Genomic DNA, 23,489 nt, shown 5'->3' with positions numbered 1-23,489 from the left:
TACGTTTTCGGATGCAGCCCAAGGTAAAAGCGCTTCACGTGTGCTATGAATAAATGTCTTATTCACTATGCACTGTATGTACGATTGGTTTGATTCTATATTTTTTGAGTAAATGTGATTGCTAACGTGGACATGCCATTCATGGTTTCTGGACTACTGTGTGTTTTGTTATTTCCTTCTTCTTAATATATTAACATTTTCTTCATGTGCAAATAAATTACAAAAATTTGATGACTAAATAGACATCAAATTTAGACTAAATCTGAAGAAACTGCTATCTACCATTTAAAATACAATATTATTTTTTTGTTTTGTGTGAAATTGAATAAATATAGTGCTAAATAAGGATTTATTATTATTTTTTTGAGCAATTTTATGTTTGTTACTATAATAAATTGTGTGATATATCGGCACTGTATCGGTCTATCAGCCACCCTGCTCTCTGGATATCAGCATCGGCAATTAAAAAACCAATATCGGTCGACCACTAATTCACACATATTTATGATGTGCTGCTTCAATTTGCCTTGTAAGGACAGAGTTTAAGTTTAGCCTAAAACGACAGTGATTTTGTCAACGGAAACTTTTCTTATAAGTTTAGTTTAGTTTAGTTAGATGGCTTCTAAATTCCTCCGAAGCAGATGTCTGATTAAGTTGGAGTTAAATATCAGGATTTATGGCATGTGTGGATTCCATGCAGTTTTGAAGCAAGTTTTAGAAAGGAAATGCCTTGAGGATGTGAGCAGCATGTGACAGTGTTCTTGGTGAGGGATATAGCTGCTTATAGAAGCGTGTAGGATTTTCAGAAGGATATGAACGATCACGTGCATGTGTGTGCATTTCCTCTATACTGTCAGGGTGTTCTTACCTTGAGGATGTTGAAGGCTTTAAAGAGGGCGGGGACAGAAGAACACCTGCGAGCATCCACCAGAACAGTCAAACCCAGAGCACTAACTTCCTTCCTGTAACACATATGCTGAGAGTCAATTCGAGGTAAAACATGTTTGATGAAGGACGTGCAAATGGATCACTTATGCAATGGTGTATTGTACAAAATACATAAACAACGCAAGTGAAATTATTAGTACATTCTCTAACAACAGGCCTATGATTTGTAGCAGAATAGTATTTCACCTGAGTGTAGTGTAGAAGTACACCATGATCCGCACCAGCTCTCTGCTGTTGCAGAGTGGATTCAACCAGACAGTGTTTCTCATTGTCACTGTTACAAGTGCACGGCCTGATTTATCTCTTGTTCCTATAATTCAAAGATCAAAAGATTATTTTTTTTATTTTATTTTTTTTGGAGCATATTTATCCAAATCTCAATTTGAAACAATTATCAGTGTTGGAGGCAGTTCCTCACCAGGGAGGCAGAGCACTCCTGAGCTCAGGACATCAGGGTTGATGTCATGGGCCTCACTCAGGGCAGGCTGGGTCTTCTGGGGAATGGGCTGTAGTGGCAGAGGAACTACTGAGGAATCTTCACAATGGCTCTTAACCGGCAAAGGTGCAGCAGACGGGTGGCAAACATTATTGTCTACTGTGTGACTGGATGCTGGAAGATGAAGATTGGCTGAGTCATTTCTGAACACAAAGTCGGTTTACAACAAAGCCAACAACAGTTATTCCACAATCTGCTTTATCATTAGAGACGACAACAACACTCTTCTCTTTGCTTTACGCTTCAGTAAGAGCACAGAAAATACTGATTTAATCAGTGGGACTTACTGTTTGTTGCAAGTTTTGATTGCTCAGTAACACAAAAACTGATTTAACTGAGAGTCTGACTGCCTTACCATTGTATTATTAAGCACAGCCTTCAGATGACTGAGTGCTAACACTGTTAGGCTCAAAACCTCAAAAGGTCATTAAAAAAGCTAAATCTGTGGGTCAAGAAGTAAAAAACTATTCAGACTTTGAGGTCAAACACTGAGGTTTGTTCAAATGACAGATCTCTGAATAAAGCCAGTATTCTCCAAATCCCCAACTAACAAACACCAGCCTAGATGGCCGGCAACAAAGAATGGAGTTTGAGCATTTGCCCAATTTGTACCAGCACGTGGCTCGGCCCTTAAATCACATACACACACTCGGCTAACTAATTCAAAGCATTCCAGGTAGCACTCCATGCATTGAACCATGGGGTGGCTTGGATCTGTGCCCGATATACCTGACAGCATGATAGGGCTCAGTGATAAGTGGAGATCAGCTTCCGAGAGTCATAAAACTAAAGATTTGCTTCACTTCACTGCCAAGCACTGCTGCTGTTGAAAGAAAATAGATACTGAGATCAAAAACAGATGAGATACAGTCCTGGGCTACATTTGGAATGCCCAGGACTGTATCTCATCTGTTTTTGATCTCAATTTACACAAGGACAAGGAAAACAGGGATATATTGTTCCAAAGAATAATCTTGCTGAGATTGCTATATTTCAGGAGGGATTTGCACTGGAACAGAAGTGAAGTTCTGAGGAATCTAAACATAGTGGAATGTTATTCTTCAGTTAGGTACAAGCTACAGTGAATTTGACAAATAAGCCTCAATTAAACTTTTTAACCCACATGAAGTCTCTCTTTCTCTCGCTCCCTCTCTTTTGCTTTTTCTCCGTTTCCATGCCTTCTCTCTCTCCACAGAATGCTCACACTGAAGCAGTCAACAATATAAGCCCCCGAGGAGCTGAGTAATGCGCCAGACAGAGCAGAGTTGAGAGGATCTTGGCTTCACACTCTCTCACCAGTCTGGAGTTCAACCAAAAAAAAGGCCATGGGCCATCACCTCTGCCTTTATTCTTCATGTATTTCTTTCTTCTCCTTTCTATCTGATTTTCATTTCCTCTGATGTGTGGCTGTGGACCATTTGTGACCATTTCTAAAACATACCATTAATGACAAGTATATTTTCATACAGCAGAAACATTCATTGTCTAATAGAGTGTCTGTTGAGTATGTACCTTTTTGTAAAAGTGTGAAAATCCTGTATGTGTTTGTCTGTTTTAAACATCACACATCAGTAAATGCACTGCTCTGGCCAAACATTCACAAATTAAATGTTGTGGAACAGTTACTGGGCTTATCCATACCCAGTTCCTTAGTCTTTGTCTTCCATCTGCTCAGCTCATCAGCTCTCTTTCTCACAGCCTGAATTTTCAAAGTCTCTACTGCTTTCAATGTTGAAGTGGTTTTACAGAGCCTAAAATCACTGTGCAAAGGTAATTTGCCTTTCAATAAATAAATACTCTCAGCAAAGTGCTGACACTGAAGACTTGATGTTTGACTTTTCTATTTATAGTCTTAAAGAGGTCACTCAATCTTATTCATTTCAAACTGTGGATTAACAGTAAATAAACCTGAAATCCTCAGAAAAATAATGGATGAATGTGAAACAAAATAAACAAATGAAAAACTGGGAGTTAAGCTCAATTTTATGTGTATAGAGGTAATAATAGCATTATCAATGCTGTAGTACTATTGCTCTAACAATACTTTTTGGTTTGTGAACCACCCACTGAGAGAGAGAATAAGATCCATCATTGTCAAACTACTACAACAAACTCACCATCATTTCTTCTTTCTAATGTTCATTTCTTCAAAGCAGTACAACCCCAATCCATTCTCTATTACTTAAACACTCATCTTTAACACACGCGCGCACGCACACACACACACACACACACACACACACTTAAACAAACCCCTCTACTTACCCCCAGCAATTTCTAGGATCCTACAGCAGGATTTGTGTTCAGGCCCACCCACCTCACCTCATCTCATAAATCTTTCTTCACACCTGTACCACACCTGAGCCAGGTGAACATCCAACACAACCAAAGATTCTGGATGAAAAGGAGGGGGAGAGGAAAAGGAGGTGGGACACTGATAGGAACTTGTGCAGAATTCACAATGTGGAGGTCTAGTCAGAAATATGACCAATAACTGGCCATAGCCATGTAGAACTACTTCCACTCCAGTAAGCACAATATTTGGGGAAAATCACTATTCTGCAAAATACAATGCAGTACAATGAGCATGCAGACAAGCAGCTCCTGAACTCGCAAAACACAGAGACATATAGAGTTCAATCTAAATGAAAGCATGATTGAATTACCAAAGTACACAAAGCAGAAATCCTGCACAAGACCCAGGCTTCTCTTCAGCCATTTCCTTTTACAGTTCAAATGTGAAATGCCGTCTATTTTGGACAGTGTTCAGTGGAATTAATGTGTATCTAAATTTGAAAACAAACTGTCTAGAGGCCGGAATATGACCTGATACAAAGCCAGTCCTTGTTAAGCTCCCAGTCTAAGTAAAACCAGACCCTCTCATGCTTTTCTTTCAGTCATTTCTCCTGAAAAGAAAAGCAGCTCTATCAGGCTGTAGCACGGGCCATTTGAGACCCATTTGTAACTTGTCAAAGGCCTGTGACTGAAGGTACCGCACAGGGACATGCTTAACACTGAGACAACAGCCTGCTAAACTCTATATACTAGGTGTGCACACCATTGGATGAATGGTGATAAAATGACTCACAACACACTACAGCTAACAGCTCCTGCGGATTATAGATGTTTTGTAATATGGAATGCAATTCAGACATGAAACATTTCCATGAAAAGAAAAAAGCTAAAAGTGAGGAATAACAAAAGATGAAATAAGTGAATTTAAAACAAAAATGTACTTCATATAATAAAAATAAATGGTGAGGATGAAATGGTGAAAGAGGGTTATGGATGTAATAAAGGAGGAAGAGAAAGGGAAGCAGTCCATTTTCATCAGCTGAGGCAGTGAAGGGATTCTTTAGATACAACTGAGGCAGTTTAGAGGCAGCTGTCTTAGATGCAACTGTTAAGATGAGGGAAATGGGATTGAGCCAAAGGACAACAGAAGGAAAATTGGAGGGATTTTAAAAAGCAAGCAAGCATGTGGATAAAGTAAAAGTGAGAGGGATGGACTTCTGCAAAGATGACTCTACCTGGCTCTTCCTGCTGATGGTAATGAGACTCCATGTCTGCTTGCTGTTGATGATCTGCTGGAGAGCCATTTACAGTGGAAACAACCCCATCCTCTTGCCTCTCCTCCTCTCTCTTCACCTTTTCCCCCTTTCTCTCCTCCTCCTCCTCCTCCTCTCTTTTTTGCCCTGCTCCAGTTGTGGTAAGTGTGTCCTCTACCTTCACCAGTGTGTCCTGTGAGTGTCTGTCCATCTGTTCTGGGTGTGTGTGTCCATTTGTAATTGGCACATCTGAGGCTGGATCAGGGACTTGAGAGCATGTTGACATGACTCTTAAATAGTTGGTCACTATGGCCTCCTGCTCACTTACAACCACAGGGCATCTCACAGTATCGCACTCAGTGTCCTCTGAGCTTAAGGTCACACTACCTCTCTCCTTTGCCTCCTCTCCCTCCCCCACTTTCTCTTCAGCACTGGTTTGTTTTTCCAGGTCTGTCCCAACAGAGGAGCTGCGCTTCTCCTGTACACGAGTGTCTGTTGCCACGGAGGCAAACTTGGGAATGGTATCTCCCAGCCCTGTTTGAGCAGTCTCAACTTCCACTGTCTCACTAACTGCTAGTATTTCCCTCGCTGTCTTTCTTTCTGTCACTCTATTACTTCCATTTTTAACCTTTTCTGCCTTCTTATAAGGCGACATTTCCTCTTCTTCTCTTTCTGCATGTTCTTCCTTTGTCTGGAAATATTCCGGGAGTTCTACCTCTGTGATTGTGTCCTCACAGGGCTCTGTCCTCACCTGAACATGTGAAATAGGCATAACCAGATCCTCCCCTGGCACTGTGGTGATGGAGGCCAAGTCTACCTGTTCCCTTTGCAGAGCAGCTGAAACAGGCCTGCCTATTTCCTCATCACTGGGACTATAATCACATATAGATTCATTATTGTCACTGCAACCATCACTAAATGTCTGGCAGTTCTCATTTACAGCAGGAGAGTTGGGTACAGACTGGCATGCAGGAATATGCTCCTGCTCAGCTGGTGTATGGATATGTGTAAATATCTGACACTGGCTGAGCTCTGATTGCTCAGTCTGTTTCTGTAAAGACACACTGATGGATAGAGGCTCAGAGACTGACACTCTGTTGATCTGCTGTTCAGAACAGCCTTCCAGACAACTGTAACCTCTCATCTGCTCAGAATCAGCACCACACACAGAAGGTTCAATAGTAGCTGGAGAAGACTGCTCCATGTCTTCACTTTCTAAAGTATCAGTTAAAACCTCATTTCCTGGTTGTAATGTGTGAGCAACTTCGCTGTCTGGTTGCACTGTCTGGACTGATTTGCAGTCTGGTTGTGATGTGTTTAGTGGCTTGTGGTATGGATGTGTTGTCTTGATTATTTTGCAGTTTAGTTGAGATGGGCTGTTTACTTCACTATATGGTGGTAATATGTTGACTGGTTTGCTATTGGGTTGCAAAGGGCTAAATAGTTTTTCATCTGGTTGAGATGTTCTTGCTGGTTTTCTGTCATGTTGTGATGTCTTGACTTGGTGGTAGGCTGGTTTTGATATCTTAACTGGATCATTGTGTAGTTGCAATGTGTTGATTGGTTTGTTTTCTGGTTGTGATGTGCTAACTACTTTGAAGTCTAGTTGTGGTGTGCTGACTGGTTTAGTGTGTAGTTGAGATGTCCTGACTGTCTCATTGTCTTGCTGTGATTTGCTGATTGGTTTGCTCTCTGGTTGTGATGTGCTAACTATTTTGTTGTCTAGTTGTGATGCGTTTAATGGTTTTCTATCTGGTTGAGATGTCTTGACTGGCTCATTGTCTAGTCGTGATGTGTTGATTGATATGTTGTCGAGTTGGGTTGTGCTTAGTGGATTGCTGTCTAGTTGTGATGTGCTGACTGGATTGTTGTTTGGTTGTGATGTGCTGACTAGTTTCTTGCCTAGTTGAGATGTGCTTTCCGGTTTGACATCTGGTTGTGATGTGCGGACTGGTTTGCAGTCTGGTTGTGATGTGCTGACTGGTTTGCAGTCTGGTTGTGATGTGCTGACTGGTTTGCAGTCTGGTTGTGATGTGCTGACTGGTTTGCAGTCTGGTTGTGATGTGCTGACTGGTTTGCAGTCTGGTTGTGATGTGCTGACTGGTTTGCAGTCTGGTTGTGATGTGCTGAGTAGTTTGTTGTATAGTTGAGATGTGCTTACTGGTTTGATATCTGATTGTGATGTCTTGACTGGCTCATTGTCTATGTGATGTGGCAGTGATGTGTTGATGGGTTTGCTGTCTGGTTGTGATATAGTGTGTGTTGGCATATCAGAAAGTGGAGTACTATCACAGTTGGAATGTTGAGACAAAAACTCTCTTTCAGACACATGCTTAGATACACTGTCACAGGAGGATGTACCTGTAGCACAGGTGGGCTCAGACCATTCCACCTGCTGGTGCAGACTCTCTGCCTCTGCAGGAGCAGTGGGGGTTAAGATCACAGATTGGTTGGCATCATTCAGATTTTCTTCGATCAGCATGGCACACACCATGCTCTGCGAGCACGCACCATACTTTGGAAGACTATCTGCTGGTTTGGATTTAGGCCGAGTGGATCCTGCAGTATACGGTTTATGTAGATTTCTGTAGTTCATGCTAATGGCCTGAGTGAGAGAGCCTTTCTGTGGGGAAAAACGTGGTAAGGAGATATCGGCTAGCTCCACGTACTCGCCCTCTGAATCCTCCGCTGTGCAGCTAGAGCTCCGCCCACTGCTATCCTTATTGATCTCACTAAAAGCAGGGAGGAGCTTGACATCCTTGCTTTGACAGTCCATCTCCCCTGATTGGTTTGTCGAAGTGTCAATAAAAATCCTACATTCTATGTCATCAGTGTTGTCATCTTGATCTATGACAGAGACCCTCCCCTCTCTGTTCCCAAGTTCCTTAGCCACGCCTCTACTTACACCTTGTTCCGTTACTTTGGGGGGTCTGCTGATAAACTCCGGGTGAACAATGTCCTCCCATGGTACCCTAAAAATATCATTATCCGCTGATAAAAGACAGTGTTCCAAGGCCGTTTTTTTGACCACACTTCTCTCCCGGTTAATGGACTCCAGCCAGTCCATGGTAAATAGAGAGGTGTATGCTAGCTTAGGCACATCCAGCTCCTCCACATGTTGCCCGCTAACTGCCAGACACTTCACTGTGATGCGTGGAGGACTTCTGGGTGACAGCGTCACTTGCAAGTAGAAGTCACTGGGCCGTAGCACACGCCAGTCCAATGAGGAGAGCTGGATTATGACCTTCTCATGGACACACAGTGGCCAGCCTTCATGACGAAACAGGAAACCAGAGTATGGGAACTTCAGAGAGAAAAGAGGGGAACAATCAGTCGGTTAATCAATCATTATTAAATCACACTGTTGGTTAGTTACAGAGACTTGACACATTTGTGTTGCTTCATTTAATCCATAAAATACATTCTAAGTTTTAATATACTGACATTAAAACTAGCAAAATAGAGAGCTGGTGGCAGGATTCTGTCAATGAGTCATCTATGGAGAAAATCTTGCATCCAGTTAAATTATTATATTTGGCACATACCTTTACATTTTTAGGCCTTTATAGCAAGCAGTATGCTATTTTTCCCCATACTAAAAAAACAATGTGACAGGAGCTGGCATGTCACACAAACTACTAGTCTGACCAGTTATCAACTTATTGCCCCATAACCTGTTTTTTTACTCTTGGCTAATGAAGCTAAAGTGTTTGCACCAAACATAATTCAAACGCTTTCAAACTGCACACACACAAAACACATGACCTCAAACTTGCCTTACAGACAGTACATATCACAGGAACTGAACAGACATAAAGCTCCCTGATGTCACATGTCCCATTTCATCCAAGCAGACGAAGAGAATCTTCTCGGTACATCTACACAAGTATGCATGTTTGTATACTTGCATTCTTTGCCTAAATTTGTTTAAATGTGCCAGTGTGACGAGGTGGACTCAGTTTTGATTTATGTCAGTTCTCAAGATTTCTTCCTAAGCATTATTATGGCATTTATCCTTGCCACTTTCGCTTTTGGCATGCTCACTGTTGAATAAAGTTTCTATTCTTTTTAAAACTGCTATGGAACCATATATATTGAAGAATCAAAAATAAGCCTAGATTTTCAAACTGTTCCCACTTTTATCATGTTTTTAGGAATCCACCCAATTTATGAAACAGTGAATAACACAGATAATAAGATTACAGAGTCTTAGAGTAGATTATTCAAGACAATCTTTTCTTGTTGAATCCGGACAGTGCAATGAGACAGTTTAGACAAAAGCACCATTATTGTAACTCAATTTTAGTCACAGAGCCCTGCAGTCACTCTGTACCCTGTTTCATTCCTTTGAATGAATTCTGCTCTAAGTAGAAAGGCTATATTGGGTTTGGTGGACTGGGAGGCCAACATTCACTTATCTAAAGAATGAGAAAATAGCTCCAGTAAGTCCAAAACTACTCCACAGTTCACCGGGTTTCTTCCTATATGCCTTGACAGTCATGTCTCAGACTGCAATACTGACCCGCTCTCTGTGTAACATGATGCAAATGTGCTTTCGGATGTAGCGGCAATGAAATTAATATTCTGTTCAAGTTTGACTCTGGCTGGCTGAAAATGACCCGTTTCCTTTGAAAGGTAGAGCAGCGCATGGGAGGAAGGAGGGTTGTATGTCCTTGTGCTAAGGGTACGAGGGGGGTGAAAGGGCTTTTTATTCACAGACCTCTCAGTTTAAGTTTCTGTTTCGCATTATTATATCCTCATTCACCTTAAAAAAACAAAAACAAAGCCACAACCCCCATCTACGTGGTAGGAAAGGACAGACCTGGAGATACTCCACTGACCCCAGGTGCAGCAAGGAGCTGTTCCCACAGGTTTCAAGAGAGCGTAAATTCACACACTGACACACATACATGCACACATTGACACACACCATATAAAACTAATAGTAGTTCAGTTGAAGGGTCTTCTTTCAGGTGCACACTGGAGCTATTCCTTGTCTGCCCCCTGAAGCTGACCCTAACCTCATGGTACACCACAGATATTCCTTTGTGTGAATCTGCAGTGGGAAGTATTTGTGAGGTTTCTCTGTTGTCAGAGCCAGCAGGACTCAGTGAGAAAGAATCTTTTCAAAACTTTTTTCTGATTAATGGTGGATGAAATAAGTATACATAACTGACATGAAAGAACAAAAAGACAACAAGAAAATCAATGAAAAAAGTGATCTGAACTGATTGATAATTTAATGAGTGTGTAATTATCAATGTTAAAGATTGGTTTAATCAAACATTTTAGTGTTGACTTATCTCTGCAAAGTGGCAAAACACATCCCAAACACACACAGAGAACCCTACCTACACAAAAACACACAAATAAATACACATATGCATATGTGTGCACAAGGGTACTGATGGTGCGTTCCAGACAACTCTGAATTTTCCCACCTTCTACTTGGAAATAATGACTGGAACACCGCCCGAAGTCGGACATCTGACTTGTGAAGTTGAGGTAGATTGATCAACCCCGACTTCAGACAGTAGCATCATTTTAAGTCATTTACAAGTTGGCGGCAACCAACGAGCACAAACCTCAACTGGGTTTTGAGAAACATAAAAACAAACTTTGAAGTATTTTCACTGCAAAAATGTATAAATATGCAATATACAATAAATGTACAAGAGGATGCTAAGAAAATTTGTTTGTGTATCAAATCAATGAGTAAGTTTTCATCTATTTTGCTCGTGAAAAAGTTACTAGATAGCCAGCTAGCTAGCATCTGGAAGACTGTGCATTTGGCATGTGTTCATGTGAACGTGACGTGTGACTGACTACCACACTGAGGTCAGAAGTGGGAAATTTCAACTTGGATATTCCCACCTCCTATTTTGTCTGGATTTATTTTATTAAAACATGTAGTATAAGAGAATTGTATAAACACATAAATTACATATAACAAGACACAAAGTAAAAACTAAAACATGCAAATGTCATGAGAAAGCAATACACAGAATAGTTATAAATGTTCTTATTTCAATGTCCAATTGCTTAATCCATTCTAACGCAGAAGGCACTATACTATCTCCATGAAATTGTCCCAATTCCCATGACAGGATCGGAGATGATATTCAGTGGCGATGTGAAGAATAGTTTAATTTGAAGTGCCACAATCACACTGTGGAAAATATGTTTTCACCTCACTTATATAAAGAATCTGAACACTTACCATGTCCGGTATGGATTCTGTAAAGTGATACCCATAATTTCGACTGAGTTGGGTACCAGCAATATCCTGGTTGTTAACAAACCAGTTTGCTAAATGAGGGTCTACTTGCGAGTTCCATAAATGTGTCCACTGCTCTCTGGAATTGTAGTTGCTTACACCCCATCTACACTGGGTCGCAACGGCTTAAGGCTGACTCGAATGTTCTAAACTGTTGGCAGTAGCAGCGCCAGCATCGCAAAATGGAACAGGACACTGTTTACTATTGGCGCGATGGATGCGGCACAACGGACATACCACAACAGATGCTTCCAGTGTAGACATATTCTTCGAAAACCATGGGGAAGTAGACCGCTTAATACAGGAAGCCAAACACTGGGTGTTGACTTAATTGTTCCGCTAATTAGCCTCATTGAGTTATCGAGCTGGACATCAATCAGGTTTGTATGGCAGCTGTTAAGCCACACTGGAGCACAGTATTCCGCAGTAGAGTACACGCGTCCGCTCCCCACGTTGTACCGCACTATTGTGGATTTTAATTTTAGCCACCGTAATCTCCAGATGCTTTTTCTTCATCTAGAGAAGAAAAGCTTTTGTACATTGTCTGGAATGCAGCATAAATACATGTCTTCAAACAACTGCCAATAAAACAATTATGCCGTGGCCTAGTGGTTAGTGCAATGTGCTCAGACACATTGAGCCTTGGTACTCAGGCAGGCATAAGAGTTTGAGTCTGGTTCATGTAATACCATTCCCCTCCATTTCCTATCTACTCTCTACTGTATCTACTGTATGACAAACATTGGCAAGTTCATTGTGCATGTAACATATGGGAGTGCCATAAAGAAAACTGAAGTTGGAGTATAAAAAAAACGTGTGTGTAGACAGCTGTGTTGAGCAACTTGTGTGTGTATCTGTGTTTTATTTGTGTGTGTGAGGGCCACACTAAAAATCTGGCTGAGAAAAATCCCTGCACTCTGAAGTAGTGCCCGACCGATATATTGTAAATTTTATCAATATGCGCAGATATGAAAACTTTTTTTTTCAGAACATATAATGCAGAAAACAATGCTTTAGAATTGGTGTCATTACGTAGTTTGTCCAGCAGAGTGTGCTCTGACTCCATTGTTTACAGAGCTGACTCTGAACTGACGGTGGATCTGCAGACGGTGCAGAGTTGAGCGGTGTCTTCGCGGTAAGTTGCTAACTATTTTGTAAAATACATACTGGAAAGTTAATAAACAATGACCCCATCATTTTCCCTATTCAATATAACTAATATAACGTTAACTCTGTCCCTGACAACCATGTCACTCATGTCTGTTTGCTGTTAGCCAGCTATAGTTTGTCTGTGCAGTCAGTAAAGTAGCATATTAAAAGGTAAGCATCTTTTTGCAACTCATTAGACAACAGTGCATTGGTGGATTGTGTCTGTTGAGTGTTGATTTCACGCTACGCTCTTACCTAGTTGGTGAGACACAATGCTGGTCCATCTTTTACTCTCCGTGACAACGAGCTTATAGCTAACTAGCTAATCACGTAGCTACTTTCATTGCTTGTCAGCTGAGTGGAAGCTAATGTGTAAACATGTATTCACATTGTTAAGGATTCACAGTTTGGTACCCCTTCAACCGAACAATTCCAGTCATTGCATTTATAAAATGTAATATTTAGAAGTCTGGTTTTCCACCATTGAAAGATTCCCCTGAACTTGTATAGCAGAATACGGTGCAACACCGCTGTTTATCTCTTGACTCGGCAGGTGTAAATGCTTCTTGTTTTACAACCTGCCCCTAACTGACTGGCAGTATTAAAAGAGTCAGCATTTGACTGATACTAAACAGTAATATTGATGTTTATTTAGCTATTTATTTTATTTTTTAAGCTATTTATAATATTTTTGTTTATTCTTTATTTTCTCAGTGTTCATTTCTAGAATTTGTTGACAATGTATAATAATAATAATGTCAAATATTCTATGATAAAAATCTTTGTTTAAGAAAGCAGTACCTTTGCATAGTCATATCGGTGCAAAATCGGTGAACAATTCACATAGAAAAGGTCTGTTTTCATTCCAGCTCAAAAATGAACTATATCGGCTACCATATCGGTAATCAGTTCATTTCCCCCCTCTAAAATCGGTATCAGTCTCAAAAATCTCATATCAGTCGGGCTCTACTCTGAAGCGCTGATAGAACTTCTGGAGGCTTCTTCTGAAATATACAAAAAAAGAAGCACTAACACAAATGTTCGGGCCAATAGACTTGCCATGCCTTTTGTTTGTGTTCTCGGTACACCCTCATGATTACTAATGATGAGAGGGGGCTCAGCTAACAAAACATGGCGCACAGAGGAGGACATGACAGAACACAACCAGAGAGAGAGACAGAGTACAGTCACAATGCATGCATGAATGTTGAGTTGAGATAAAGTGAGAGAATGAGTAAAGTAGTAAGATGGAGGGATAGAAAGGAAGGGAAATGTGTCACTCATACATGCATCCTGCTCCACATAAAAGCTGCTGCAATGTCTATGGATTTTAATTTTGCCAGATCAATGTGTGTTTGATAACTAGGGGTGGTTAATATACCAGTTGAAGCAATAAACAAAGATACATTTGTCAACAAGTATAACATTTTGGGTTCAAAACATTTGTGGTGCAAAACATTTCTGGATGGTAGGGAATGGGCATTCCAATCACTTTATTTTCAGGCACCATTGGATAGACAGAAGAGAGCAAGAAGGCAGAGTTGCAGCCAGTCCTTTGAATGGCCAAAAAAGAGAAAGAGAAGAGCTTTTTAGAAAATGTCATGTGGAAATGGCCCTCCACTAAGCCCCTCCCCCTCCTTGGTTACTGTTGCTAACACTCAAGATTTCCATCTAGCGCTTGTACTTTTGCCAACAAATGTAGAGAAAGACGCAGTCGGGTGAACTATATTACCTCAGGAACTATTAAACCTGGAATAAAACTACAATATGGAATAAATCTACAGCTCTCTACATTGCGAGAAAATCACTCGAATATGCGAGCAAATCACTCGCATATGCGAGCAAATTTCACGCTATGCGACTAAAATACGTCTATTATTAGCCACTGGCGAGTATATATTAACATTTCAATCGCCAGTGATTGAGTTGTGCTGAATAGTGGTTGACCAATATGGGGTTTTTAATGGCCGATACCGATATCCAGAGAGCAGGGTGACTGATAGGCTGATACAATGCCAATATATCACACAATTTAATATAGTAAATAACAAACATAAAATTGCTATATATATATATATATATATATATATATATATATATATATATATATATATATATATATATATATATATATATATATATATATATATATAAAAATAACTCTTATTTAGCACTTTATTTACTCAATTTCACATAAAACTAAAAAATAATATTGTATTTTAAATAGTAGATAGCAGTTTCCTCAGATTTCTGTTTAGTCATCAAATTTTAGTAATTTATTTGCACATGAAGAAATTGTTAATATATTAGGAAGAAGGAAATAACAGTACACATAGTCCAGCAACCATGAATGGCATGTCCACGTTAGCAATCGCATTTACTTAAAAAAAATAAATAAAAAAATAAATAAAAAATAAAAAATACAGAATCAAACCTATTGTACATACAGTGCATAGTGAATAAGACACTTACTCACAGCACACATGAAGCGCTTTTACCTTGGGCTGCATCCGAAAACGTACGCAGCTGACCTGCTACCTTGCTGTCTAATCAGTTAATGGCTTAACTGACATCTATTTTGAATGAATTGAACACTTAAGGAAACTGGTCTCCAAACAGTTTGAAAAGCACCTTAATTTCATCCGTATACAGCCTCTAGAGGCAGCATTTTCCTGGTTTTGGTCACAACCTTGAACTTGCACTGATGCGCTCGTGTCTATCCAGCATGAGCAACAACCTCCTTACAGTTTAAACGGCCTGGATCTCCTACTTGGATTGACACAGACTGACAATCATGATTTGTGAATCAGAGGAACTTTTGATCCTGATCCTTAAGTTTTTGATTCTGGCTGATGGAATACAGAAGATATTAGATGAGCACTCGATGGGAAGAAAACGGTGGATTTTCAAGAGGTTTGTGAGTTACATCTTTTTAAATTAGATATTTGCATATTTGCAAACGGTATATAATGCAAGTTTAATTGATATTTGCCTTTTATCATTAGAAAAAAAAAGTTAAAGGTGACAGGGAACTGTTGAGGAGAGACCATTAGAATACGCACTTCAGAGGAAGATTTATGAGCGTTTCACAGGACGTTGGATCTGCTGAAGTTGTGTGAGGTTGGTTTATTACATCTGTTTAAACGAGATATGCACATATTTGCAGACGGTATATTATATTAGTTTTATTGATATTTGCCTTTTTATTATTAGACAAGACAGTTAAAAGTTACAGGGAACTGTTGAGAGAGGGAGAATGAAACAGGCGAGCACTATAACATTACGAGCTCAAATGCATCTGTAGCGGCTCTGATATGCAGACCGTTTAAATGACACTGTGTTACACACCGGTCTATTACTGTAGTAACACAATGGCATGTAACAACAAAACAAACCGTGACTGGTCGTTTACATGTCTCAGTCGCTTCACATTCAAGCAAGCGATTCTCGGCACCCTCAAGAAAGAAATCAGCAAAACAGGAACATTTAACGGCCGATGCCGATAATTTAAAAAAAAAAAAAAAAAAAAAAAAAAGAGTCAGAATATCGGCCGATTTAACAGCCTCGGCGATACATTTGTCGACCACTAGTGTTGAAGCTCAGAGAAACTTTTACTAAATAAAAAGCAAGCGATTAAGAAGCTGGATTCAGCCTCGTCTTTCCCTGCATGCTGTGTCTCATGAGCGTGCAGGAAAATGTGCTTGTGTCTCATTCAGCTGAACTCTGAGCGTCTCATGGAACCGTACAGCGGATGTCACCAGAGCAGCTCTCTTGAGAGCGAGAAAAGATGAACCGCTTTTCAAGTGCTCTGATGCACGCAATGTCTACAGAGGCTTGCGCAAATCTCCAGCGAAAATATAACGAGGTATAAACGTATTAATTTTAAAAAGCGACCGCAAAACGTTTCATTTTAATAAAATTACTTTAATATAACAACTGTGTAATGGCAAATGTCCGTGGTTATTGCGGGTTCATTCACGCAGTGTTAATGACACGCAGTGACAGTGAGGATGAGATGCTACCTCCTCTATTTCTGTGGAGATGATAAAATGCAAGAAACAGAATCTCAAAGTCTTCCTTCATGAGACATAAGGGCTCGTGAGTTAATCGGAGAGCCTTAAAATAACGTGTGAAAGTGAAGAATATAAGGCAGAAATATTTTACTATAATATAATATAATAGCCATACAGATTGGCTGGGTTACAAAAAAAAAAAAAAAAAGTGAAAATGTAAAATGGACCAAAGACAAAATCTGAAAAATAAGAGATATATTTTAGTTATTTAGAAATATTTTGATAATTAAAATATTATTTTAATTAATTTAAAATGTATAATTTTATATTTGATTGTCATTCATGTTTTTGAAGCCTTAAAAGGAAGTCATATACCCTTAACTTTATTATATGACCCAAGCTAAATTTGTATAATTTTGCATGAAGCACACAGTGACAGTTTGTATGACAAAAAGAGACCAAAAACAGGTAAGTAATGTTAAACACAATTATTTGATTGATAATTAATCGTCAGCCAAATTTCATAATCATGACAGCCCTAATTTTTATAATAGTTCCAACCTTGTGAATGTTTTTGTTAAAAATGTGTACAAAATTTCAAACAGTGACAACAGCTTGTATCATTATTTAAAATGCAATTTCATGACATCATATAAATTGATAGAATGTGAAAATTTTATGTTTTTAAAAAAGCTAAAATGTGGGGGCCTGGGTAGCTCAGCGAGTAAAGACGTTGACTACCACCCCTGGAGTCACGAGTTTGAATCCAGGGCGTGCTGAGTGACTCCAGCCAGGTCCTCTAATCAACCAAATTGGCCCGGTTGCTAGGGAGGGTAGAGTCACATGGGGTAACCTCCTTGAGGTCGCTATAATGCGGTTCACTCTCGGTGGGGCGCGTGGTGAGTTGTGCATGGATGCCTCGGAGAATGGCGTGAAGCCTCCACACGTGCTATGTCTCCACGGTAACGCGCTCAACAAGCCACGTGATAAGATGCGCAGATTAACGGTCACAGACGCGGAGGCAACTGAGATTCGTCCTCTGACACCCAGATTGAGGCGAGTCACTACACCACCACGAGGACTTAGAGCGCATTGGGCATTGGGCATTCCAAATTGGGGAGGAGAAAAAAAAAAAGCTAAAATGTAATTAAAATCATAAGGCGAAATATAAAAATAAAATGTAAAATATACAATATACAAAATTGCGTGAAGTCATATATACTGTATGAAGAGGCACCCTTTCTCGGTTTGCATAATATCTTTTTTAGTTGCATTACGCTTACATGTCGTCAAAAGTCTAGCGAATAAAAACAAAAATGTACTAGCCAATGGCAATTCTCTCCCCAACATGACCATAGAGGGTTCATCTAATACTTTCTGCATCAATAACTTTTCCATAAAAATTTGATATTCTGTACATTGTTAATGACCAAAATTTGTGCTATACATTTTTTCTTAAAAATCACCCACCCCTAATGATAACAATCAGTGGTTCTCATCCTGTCTTCTCTTTCATCCAGGTAAGAAACCCACCACATCCCCATCTTTTCTGTCTCGTTATTTCTCTTTTTTCTTTCCCCATCTCTCAAAATGAAAGGAAACTTTAACACTTACACATGCATCCTGCTGAATGCTCTGTAGGATGTGTTTAGCAGGCACCAGGAAGTCGATGAGGTAGCGTAGCCCGTCCCCGCGGTATGTTGTCTCGACCACGTCTAGCACCTGGCACAGCACAGTAGCCGCAGTGGCCTTGAACGGAGGGTAGAGAGCAGAGAGCGTGCTCTGGATACAGCTGTCCAGAGATTCAGAGTCCTGCAAATAAACATATGACACTGTCAATGGAAGCGCTAGAAATGAAAAAGACCATTGGAGCCATTAACTATCTATACATTTATGACCGAAGCACGTTGAACTTGAACTGTATATCTACACAGTATTTCATTTCAATCGTCAAATTTTATCATCAAACACAATAACATTTTGACTTAGTTTTGTTATTAATACATATGCTATGAGGATGCTAGAAGACTTCAGTTAGGCCATATGTCTTGGAACTGCATGAAACACAATATGGTGTCCATGATATCATAAGACAGAGACAAAACTGCCTGTGCATACACACTGAAAGACTTAGGAAGTGAATCATCCAGGCTTGGTTTTTTCTGTCAGTAACCAGACAAAGCGTTTTTCTGCAATGTCCACAGCTGTCTTTAAAGCAGCTGATCAGCATTCCCGGTGGTCTTTGTGATTGGCTTTTCACTCCAAGCAGTTTAGAAGAGCACAGGGACTGGCTGTGAAACCTGACTCTTGAAGCCAGTGCAGGGACCAACCAAAAAGCTGTTAAAAATATCAGCCGCTCCAACCACACTTTCATGGGATAGGCTTCTAATGAATTCTACTTTATTTTAGCCTATAAGTTCTTCTAAGCAATCACTTTGTCTGCCATTCACACTTTTGTAGTTAAGCTCTTATGTGTCGGTGTTGCACAAAGTCATGTCTAATATTGAAGGCACCATTCACCCACTCTGTTGTTTTTATCAATTCTGTTACCATGTGTCCCTATATTCACTTTCTCTCTTAAACATATGATGACGTTTTATGAATTAATGTGCATTTATTTTTCTAAATTTGAGGATCTTACATACCGAACATTACTGCTGTAATGACAAACTAGTGCTTCCAAACTGCCCTGAAAGCAGCTCTATCCTACTTTTAACTCACCCAATGGCTGTCAGGGTCTTTTCTCATGACGTTTTTACTTATAATACCACTTATGGCCTCACAACACTACTTAGGTTACTAAATATCAGAAGTACAGTACACCATATCCAGTGTCTGGGAGTGCCAGGGGAGTGTTTGAAGGAGAGATAACTGTTGATAGTCTGAGTAAGATGTGTATGTGTTTGTACAAGTGTGGTCACCTGTGCAAGTACAAATTAGAGGTTTTTATTATTATTTTTCCTCTGTGTTACTATGTGGCCAGCTTTGGAAGATTAGGCTATACAGCTCTTATAACAGCGGCAGAGGTGAAATAAAAACAATCACTGACATGTCATGGGAATTTGCTATATCTAAATCTTTAAAGAGCACCTATTATGTTTTTTTAATGTGCCTAATTTTGTTTTAAAGGTCTCATACAAAAGATTTACATGCATCCAAGGTCAAAAAACACTTTAATTTGCTCAATTTAAATTGCAGCATTACCTTTTTTCCCAGTGTCAAAAACGACTCGTTCAATGATCCTTTCTAAAGGATTCATTCTAAATTCCTCCTTTCAGAGAGCCTACTCTGCTCTGATTGGTCAGATGTCCCAGTCCGTTGTGATTGGTCTACCGCTTAGTGTAGTGTTTGAGGGCGGGTCAAAGCTGTTCGCGAGCAGCCAATGAAGACTATAGGTGGGTTTTTTGTAACCAAATTATGTAGGTTAGTACAGGAAGTAAGTCTGGAATTAATAACGACTCATTTCATGTGTTCAGAATCGGTTCTTTCTTTTGGGATTCTATAACTCCATTTGTCGTGCACTTTGATTTTTGAAACTTTGCAGACTTTTTTTTACATACACAAACAGCTATATAACACTACATGAAAGTTAATATTTGAAAAGCCATAATAGGTGCTCTTTAATTATTTTAAATATGCACAGAAATACTCAAACCAGCCCATCTGGCACCAACAATCATGCCACGGTCCAAATCACTGAGATCACGTTCTTCCCCATTCTGATGGTTGATGTGAACATTCACTGAAGCTCCTGACCCAAAAACCGATCTGCATGATTTTATGCCCTGCACTGGTGCCACACGATTGGCTGATAAGATAATTGCATGGATGATTGTTGGTGCCAGACGGGCTGGTTTGAGTATTTCTGTAACTGCTAATCTTCTGGGATTTTCACATACAACAGTCTCTAGAATTTATTCTGAATAGTACCAAAAACAAAAAACAGCCAGAGAGTGGCGGTTCTGCAGACGGAAATGTCTTGTTGATGAGAGAGGTCAACAGAGAATGGCCAGACTGGTTCGAACTGACAAAGTCTACGGTAACTCAGATAACCACTCTGTACAATTGTGGTGAGAAGAATAGCATCTCAGAATGCTATTCTGAGATGCAGGTTGGCGCTGTTTTGGCGGCACGAGGGGGACCTACACAATATTAGGCAGGTGGTTTTAATGTTGTGGCTGATCGGTGTATAGGCTATATCATCTAGTGAATGCATTGGCTCTAAAAAAAATGTATTTGGTTAATACTTAATATATACAATTGTAACTAGTGGTCGAACGATATATCACAGAGACCGATAAATCGGACAATATTCTGACTTTTTTATTTATCGCATCGGCCGATACATTTTCCTGTTTGGACGATTTTTTTCTTGAGGGCACCGAAAAAAATCACCCGCTTGCATGGGAAGTAACTGAGACAAGTTGTTACGTGCCATCGTGTTACTACAATAATACACCGGTGTTCAACACCGTGTCATTTAAACGGTCCACATATCAGAGCTGCTACAGATGCGTTTGAGCTCATAATGTTAAAGTGCTAGCCTGTTTCATTCTCCCTCTCTCTCCTCAACAGTTGAACTTGTAACTTTTAACTGTCTTGTCCAATTGGTATTTGCCTTTTTATCATAAAACTAATATCATATACAGTCTGCAAATATGTGCATATCTCATTTATACAGATGTAATAAACCAACCTCACACAACATCTGCAAATCCAGCATCCTGTGAAACATTCTAACAGTCTCTACTCAACAGTTCCCTGTAACTTTTCTAATGATAAAGGCTATTATCAATAAAACTTCTATTATATACCGTTTGCAAACATGCAGATACAGTTGAAGTCAGAAGTTTACATACACCTTAGCCAAATACATTTAAACATTCTCTGTCTTAGGTCAGTCAGGATCACTACTTTATTTTAAGAATGTGAAATGTCAAAATAATTGTAAAGAGAATGATTTATTTCAGCTTTTATTTCTTTCATCACATTCCCAGTGGGTCAGCAGTTAACATACACTTTGTTAGTATTTGGTAGCATTGCCTTTAAATTGTTTAACTTGGGTCTAAATTCGGGTCTAAAAAAGTTTTGGGTAGCCTTCCATAAGCTTCTCACAATAAGTTGCTGGAATTTGGCCCATTCCTCCAGACAGAACTGGTGTAACTGGAGTCAGGTTTGTAGGCCTCCTTGCTTGCACAAGCTTTTTCAATTCTGCCCACAAATTTTCTGTCGGATTGAGGTCAGGGCTTTGTGATGGCCACTCCAATACCTTGACTTTGTTGTCCTTAAGCCATTTTGCCACAACTTTGGAGGTATGCTTGGGGTCATTGTCCATTTGGAAGACCCATTTGCGACCGAGCTTTAACTTCCTGGCCGATGTCTTGAGATGTTGCTTCAATATATCCACATAATTTTCCTTCCTCATGATGCCATCTATTTTGTGAAGTGCACCAGTCCCTCCTGCAGCGAAGCACCTCCACAAAATGATGCTGCTATCCCCATGCTTCACAGTTGGGATGGTGTTCTTCAGCTTGCAAGCCTCACCCTTTTTCCTCCAAACACAACGATGGTCATTATGGCCAATCAGTTCAATTTTTGTTTCATCAGACCAGAGGACATTTCTCCAAAAAGTAAGATCTTTGTCCCCATGTGTACTTGCAAACTGTAGTCTGGCTTTTTTATGATGGTTTTGGAACAGTGGCTTCTTCCTTGTTGAATATCCTTTCAGGTTATGACGATACAGGACTTGTTTTACTGTGGATATAGATACTTGTTTACCTGTTTCCTCCAGCACCTTCACAAGGTCCTTTGCTGTTGTTCTGGGATTGATTTGCACTTTTCGCACCAAACTACATTCATCTCTAGGAGACAGAATGTGTCTCCTTCTTGAGCGGTATGATGGCTGCATGGTCCCTTGGTGTTTATACTTGCGTACTATTGTTTGTACAGATGAATGTGGTACCATCAGGTGTTTGGAAATTGCTCCCAAGGATGAACCAGGAGGTCCACAATTCTTTTTTTCTGAGGTCTTGGCTGATTTCTTTTGATTTTCCCATGATGTCAAGCAAATAGGCACTGAGTTTGAAGGTAGGCCTTAAAATACATCCACAGGTACACCTCCAATTGACTCCAATTAGCCTATCAGAAGCTAATTGGCTAATTGCCTAGAGGTTTGACATCATTTTCTGAAATTTTCCAAGCTGTTTAAAGGCACAGTTAACTTAGTGAAATGTAAACTTCTGACCCACTGGAATTGTGATAGTCAATAAAAAAGTGAAACAATCTGTCTGTAAACAATTGTTGGAAAAATTACTCGTGTCATGCACAAAGCAGATGTCCTAAACAACTTGCCAAAACTATAGTTTGCTAATATGAAATCTGTGGAGTGGTTAAAAAATGAATTTTAATGACTTCAACCTAAGTGTATGTAAACTTCTGACTCCAACTGTATCTTGTTTAAACAGATGTAATTCACGAACCTCACGAAAATCCAGAATTTTCTTCCCGTCGAGCGCTCATCTAATATCTTCCTCTGAAGCGCATATTCGATCAGCCAGAATTCAAACTTAAGGATTAGGATCAAATGTTCCTCTGATTCACAAATCATGACGGTCACTCCGTGACAATCCAAGCAGGCGATTCAGGCCATTTTACGAGCCTGTGAGTGCAACCAAAGTCTTTCTAGCAAGTCAGTCCACTGTCAGCCATGTTTGGAATGCTCTCAGAAGGCTATTTCCAGTCATGACTCTGCAGCTCCTATCTACTTGAATGAGGAAAGACCGAAATCTCCAAAACGGTTGGTCAAGATTATGATCAAAGCACATATTTAAAATCAACATTAAAATCTGACAACACTGGTATCATAAATTGTGCTTCTTTACCTCAGATTAAGCTAAAAAATGCAATTTTCCCAGCTTTTATAGCTATTGCGCATTTACGTTCTCAAGTTGATCGACAGGTGATGTCTGTTTCTAAAAGGTGATTAGCTTTTTACTTGTAAGGCAGGACTTCCTATCTACATCCGTTGACCGTTGGCTGCAGTTGGGCGTTCTAATTTT

At 39.8% G+C, this 23,489-nt stretch overlaps 1 protein-coding gene across 1 annotated transcript in view; it reads right to left on the bottom strand.

The window, feature by feature from the left end:
- Window positions 1-23,489, bottom strand: part of LOC127446483 (uncharacterized) — a 111,064-nt gene that overhangs the window by 56,980 nt on the left and 30,595 nt on the right. The window contains exons 2-6 of the mRNA XM_051707450.1: window positions 18,046-18,243; window positions 4,975-8,296; window positions 1,367-1,558; window positions 1,135-1,258; window positions 869-962 (exon numbers count right to left, since the gene is read on the bottom strand). Coding sequence (XP_051563410.1) covers window positions 869-962; window positions 1,135-1,258; window positions 1,367-1,558; window positions 4,975-8,296; window positions 18,046-18,243 — 3,930 coding nt within the window. The remainder of the gene's footprint in view (window positions 1-868; window positions 963-1,134; window positions 1,259-1,366; window positions 1,559-4,974; window positions 8,297-18,045; window positions 18,244-23,489) is intronic.

Source organism: Myxocyprinus asiaticus, chromosome 1, assembly GCF_019703515.2.
Source record: "Myxocyprinus asiaticus isolate MX2 ecotype Aquarium Trade chromosome 1, UBuf_Myxa_2, whole genome shotgun sequence".
NCBI classification, from domain to species: Eukaryota; Metazoa; Chordata; class Actinopteri; order Cypriniformes; family Catostomidae; genus Myxocyprinus; species Myxocyprinus asiaticus.
The sequence above is the reverse complement of the archived record's forward strand: the minus strand, read 5'-3'. Positions and strand labels throughout refer to the sequence as shown.